The sequence below is a fragment of the Miscanthus floridulus genome, chromosome 13, assembly GCF_019320115.1.
Source record: "Miscanthus floridulus cultivar M001 chromosome 13, ASM1932011v1, whole genome shotgun sequence".
Taxonomy (NCBI): Eukaryota; Viridiplantae; Streptophyta; class Magnoliopsida; order Poales; family Poaceae; genus Miscanthus; species Miscanthus floridulus.
In genome coordinates, this window is record NC_089592.1 from 30,299,398 (window position 1) to 30,302,855 (window position 3,458).

Sequence of the window (3,458 nt, forward strand, 5' to 3'; positions counted from 1 at the left end):
CTCTCCAGGGGCTCCATCGGTCTCTCCCATCTTCCCTTGCTATGTAGTCTGCAATTTTGATTTGTGCATGTCAATCACTTAATTGATGAATTGGATTGGGGATTTAGGGTTAAGATTGAATGTGTATTAGTACCTGTCTGCTCAGTAGCTCCTTAGTCCTTATGATGGGTTCATCTTTGGTCCTTATTATGCCTTCTAATCCTGTTCTTGGATTGGGATTAGCATGGCAATGTCCGAAGCTGCAGCTGCTGCTGGTACTAAGGCAGCGGCTCCAGAAGTCAATGAGGTTGACAACCACCTAAAGAGGAAATCATCTGATATAGGCTGGGAGTGGGGGCGTCTCTGTGATCCCAATGACAAGAATAGAGTCAAGTGTCTTTTTTGTGGCCAAGAGAGCACAGCAGGAATTTATCGCCTTAAGCAGCATCTTGCTCATGTTGGCACATCTATTGTGAAGTGCTCAAAAGTGAGTGAGGAAGTGAAGCAAAAGTGCAAGAGGAATCTTGATGAAACAGCAAAGAAGAAAAGAGATAAGCAGCAGCATGACAAAGAGGTTAGGGAGAATGTGCAGCTTTCAATAGCTGAACAGGAAGTGGTAGAAGTTGAGTCACTTGTTGGAAGCTCAAATACGCCTCACAAGCTAGGACCCTTGGACAAATTTGCAAGACTGATTGATCCCAACTTAAGCAATGCTGAAGCTAAGAGGCAACAAAACATAAATGATGCACTTTGGAAAGAGAGAACACACAAAGTGTAGCAATATGTTGCTAGATGGGTGTATACACATGGTATGTTTTGTACTTCACACTAATTGATCATTCCTTATTGTTGCAGCCTTCATAATTATTGTAATCCATTCATGATTAGTTGTTGGAATTTAATTTTGTACCAATCTATTCTGCAGCTATTCCATTCAATGCCTGTGATAATGATGAGTTTAGGGAAATGGTTGAAGCTATTGGGCAATTTGGTCTTAGTTTCCACCCTCCAACTCAGTATGATCTTCGGGGGAAATTATTGGAAGAGGAGCATGCAAGAACCAAGAGCTTGCTACAAGACCGTGAAGATGAGAAGATTAAGCATGGCTACTCCATCATGACTGATGCTTGGACAGATATGAAGAGAAGAAGTATTATGAACCTGTGCACAAATACTAGTGAGGGAACAACTTTTATCAAGTCAAAGGAGATGCCAGATGTGTCACACACTAGTGAAGTTATATATGAGCTGGTTGATAAGGCAATTGAGGATGTTGGTGCTGAAAATGTGGTGCAAATTGTGACAGATAATGCTTCTAACAACATGGGAGCAAAGGCATTGCTGAGCCTTAAGAGACCAAACATATTTTGGACTTCTTGTGCAACTCATACTGTCAATTTGATGCTGCAAGGTATTGGCAACCTTCCAAAGTTCAAGAAAACAATTGATCTTGCGAAATCATTCACTGTCTTTGTCTATGGTCACCACCGAACTTTGGCATGCTTAAGGTCCTTCACCATGAAGAGAGAAATCATTAGGCCAAGGGTAACTAGATTTGCTACAGCCTATCTTACATTGCAAAGTATGATGGAAAAGAAAGATTGTCTGAGAAAGATGGTGGTTGATTCAAAGTGGTATGACTTACCTGATGTGAAGTCCAAGAAGGGCAAGGATGCTACAGCTATGGTGTTGAACATTAATTTTTGGTGAGATGTGTCCCTTTGTTTGAAGGTCTTTGAGCCCTTGGTGAAAGTGCTACGCTTAGTTGATGGGGATGTGAAGCCATCTATGGGTTATGTGTATGGAGAACTTCTCAAGGCAAAGAGGGAGATAAAGGAGGCATTTAGAAATGTGGAAAAGAACTACAATGAAGTCATGGCTATTGTTGACAAGAAAATGAAGGGTAGGCTTGATTCTCCAACTCATGTGGCTGCATATATGCTAAATCCCTACTACAGTTATAGCAATGTAGCAATATTCTCTGATCCAACTGTGGTTGAAAAATTCATGCAATGTGTGGAAACCTTTTATTATGGTGATGATGATAAGGAATATAGGACTGTTAATGAGGACTTGGAGAAATTCCAAAAGAGACAAGGAAACTTCTCAAAAAAGATGGCAAAGAGCTGTGAACGCTTTGAGTTCAATCCGGGTAAGCTTTTGCATCAATTCTGTCCATATATTTCCTTCAATCAAATCTGTCTAGATTTTGTTGCAATCAATTCTGCACATATTTGATATATTTCACTTCATTTTATAGCATCTTGGTGGAGGCTTTATGGAGGTGGAACACCGGATTTGCAAAGAATGGCTATTAGAATCCTCTCACTAACTTCTAGCGCTTCTGGATGTGAAAGGAATTGGAGCACTTTTGAACAGGTCAGTTTGTAGTCTACCAATTGCTCTTTATTCCCAATTTGGTGTACAAGTGCTGATCAGCTGATGTGAATTCCATGGTTTTTGGTTTGTAATGTACGGCATCATACAAAGAGAAGGAATAGGTTGACAACAAAGCGTCTCAACTCTCTAGTATTCATCCAATTCAATAATAAATTGATGTCCAAGAAGGAGAAGATCGCTAGAAAGAGTAACTATGAAGTGTTTCTAAGTAATGATGCTTCTAAAGCTCAAGGATTCTTCTTTGACGGCGGGGATGATCATGCATTGGTTGTGTTTAGAGATGAGGAAGATGAGGGAGAAATGCCAGGTACCGAGATACCATGGAGTGTCCTTGGAGAAGCAATGGGAACTAATGAATAGCTCCAACCTTGTAGGAGTGCAAGAGTGGCTAGAGAGGTGGATGAAGAAGAGTGGGAATCTAAATCGGATGATCCTGGTTATCAAGATGACATTGACTATGAAGATGAGGAGGATGAAGAAGCAATTCTAAACTCCACCACATTTGCGGAGTAAGGAGATTGCATTATGGCAGCATGCTGCCAAGTTATCTAGATATTAATATCTAACTATTTATCTTGAATTTGTGTGTGGACCATAAGACCATTATTATGTGATGTACTTCTATTTAATTTGTGGACCATTAAGGCAAGTGATGATCTGTTAGTGTTGTCTATATATTTTCCTGTGATCTTGTGACCTGTGCTGCTGATTGGCTGCTGCTCTATTGTCTAGAAGCTTGGTTGTGCATGTACAATATTGAGCTGCCCCTCATAGATGAGTTTCAACTCTGCCTATCATTTGATTGTCTGGTTTTCAGATTATTAACTTGTCTCTCTTTCATGGTTAGCTGCTGTTGGATGCAAGAAGCCAAGGAGGAGAGGAAATTATGTCAACAACAAGTGTGCAGAAAGAGCAAGATGTATGTTCATTACTCCAAGTTATTACTGAGTACTATTTAGTATTTAGTATTTACTACTCATCTTGGTCTCAGCAGCACAAAAATATTAAAATAATTAAAAAACACACAAACGATTAATCACGTTTAATCTACGTTTAATCTTCCTAGGCGCTAGTCAGTA

General features: G+C 39.9%; 1 protein-coding gene across 1 annotated transcript; it reads left to right on the forward strand.

Moving 5' to 3' along the window:
• The first annotated feature begins 229 nt into the window (after positions 1-229).
• Positions 230-2,739, forward strand: LOC136499671 (uncharacterized). Its single transcript, XM_066495242.1, has 6 exons — positions 230-705; positions 835-848; positions 905-1,665; positions 1,711-2,131; positions 2,240-2,358; positions 2,470-2,739. Exons 1-6 carry the CDS (start codon positions 230-232, stop codon positions 2,737-2,739), a joined length of 2,061 nt encoding a protein of 686 aa, XP_066351339.1.
• Positions 2,740-3,458: the final 719 nt, after the last annotated feature.

Coding starts and splice junctions, on each gene's coding strand:
- LOC136499671 (XM_066495242.1), top strand. CDS start 230: ATGTCCGAAGCTGCAGCTGCTGCTGGTACTAAGGCAGCGGCTCCAGAA. Junction 2,132..2,239: donor ACGCTTTGAGTTCAATCCGG/GTAAGCTTTTGC, acceptor TTCATTTTATAG/CATCTTGGTGGAGGCTTTAT. Junction 2,359..2,469: donor ATTGGAGCACTTTTGAACAG/GTCAGTTTGTAG, acceptor CATCATACAAAG/AGAAGGAATAGGTTGACAAC.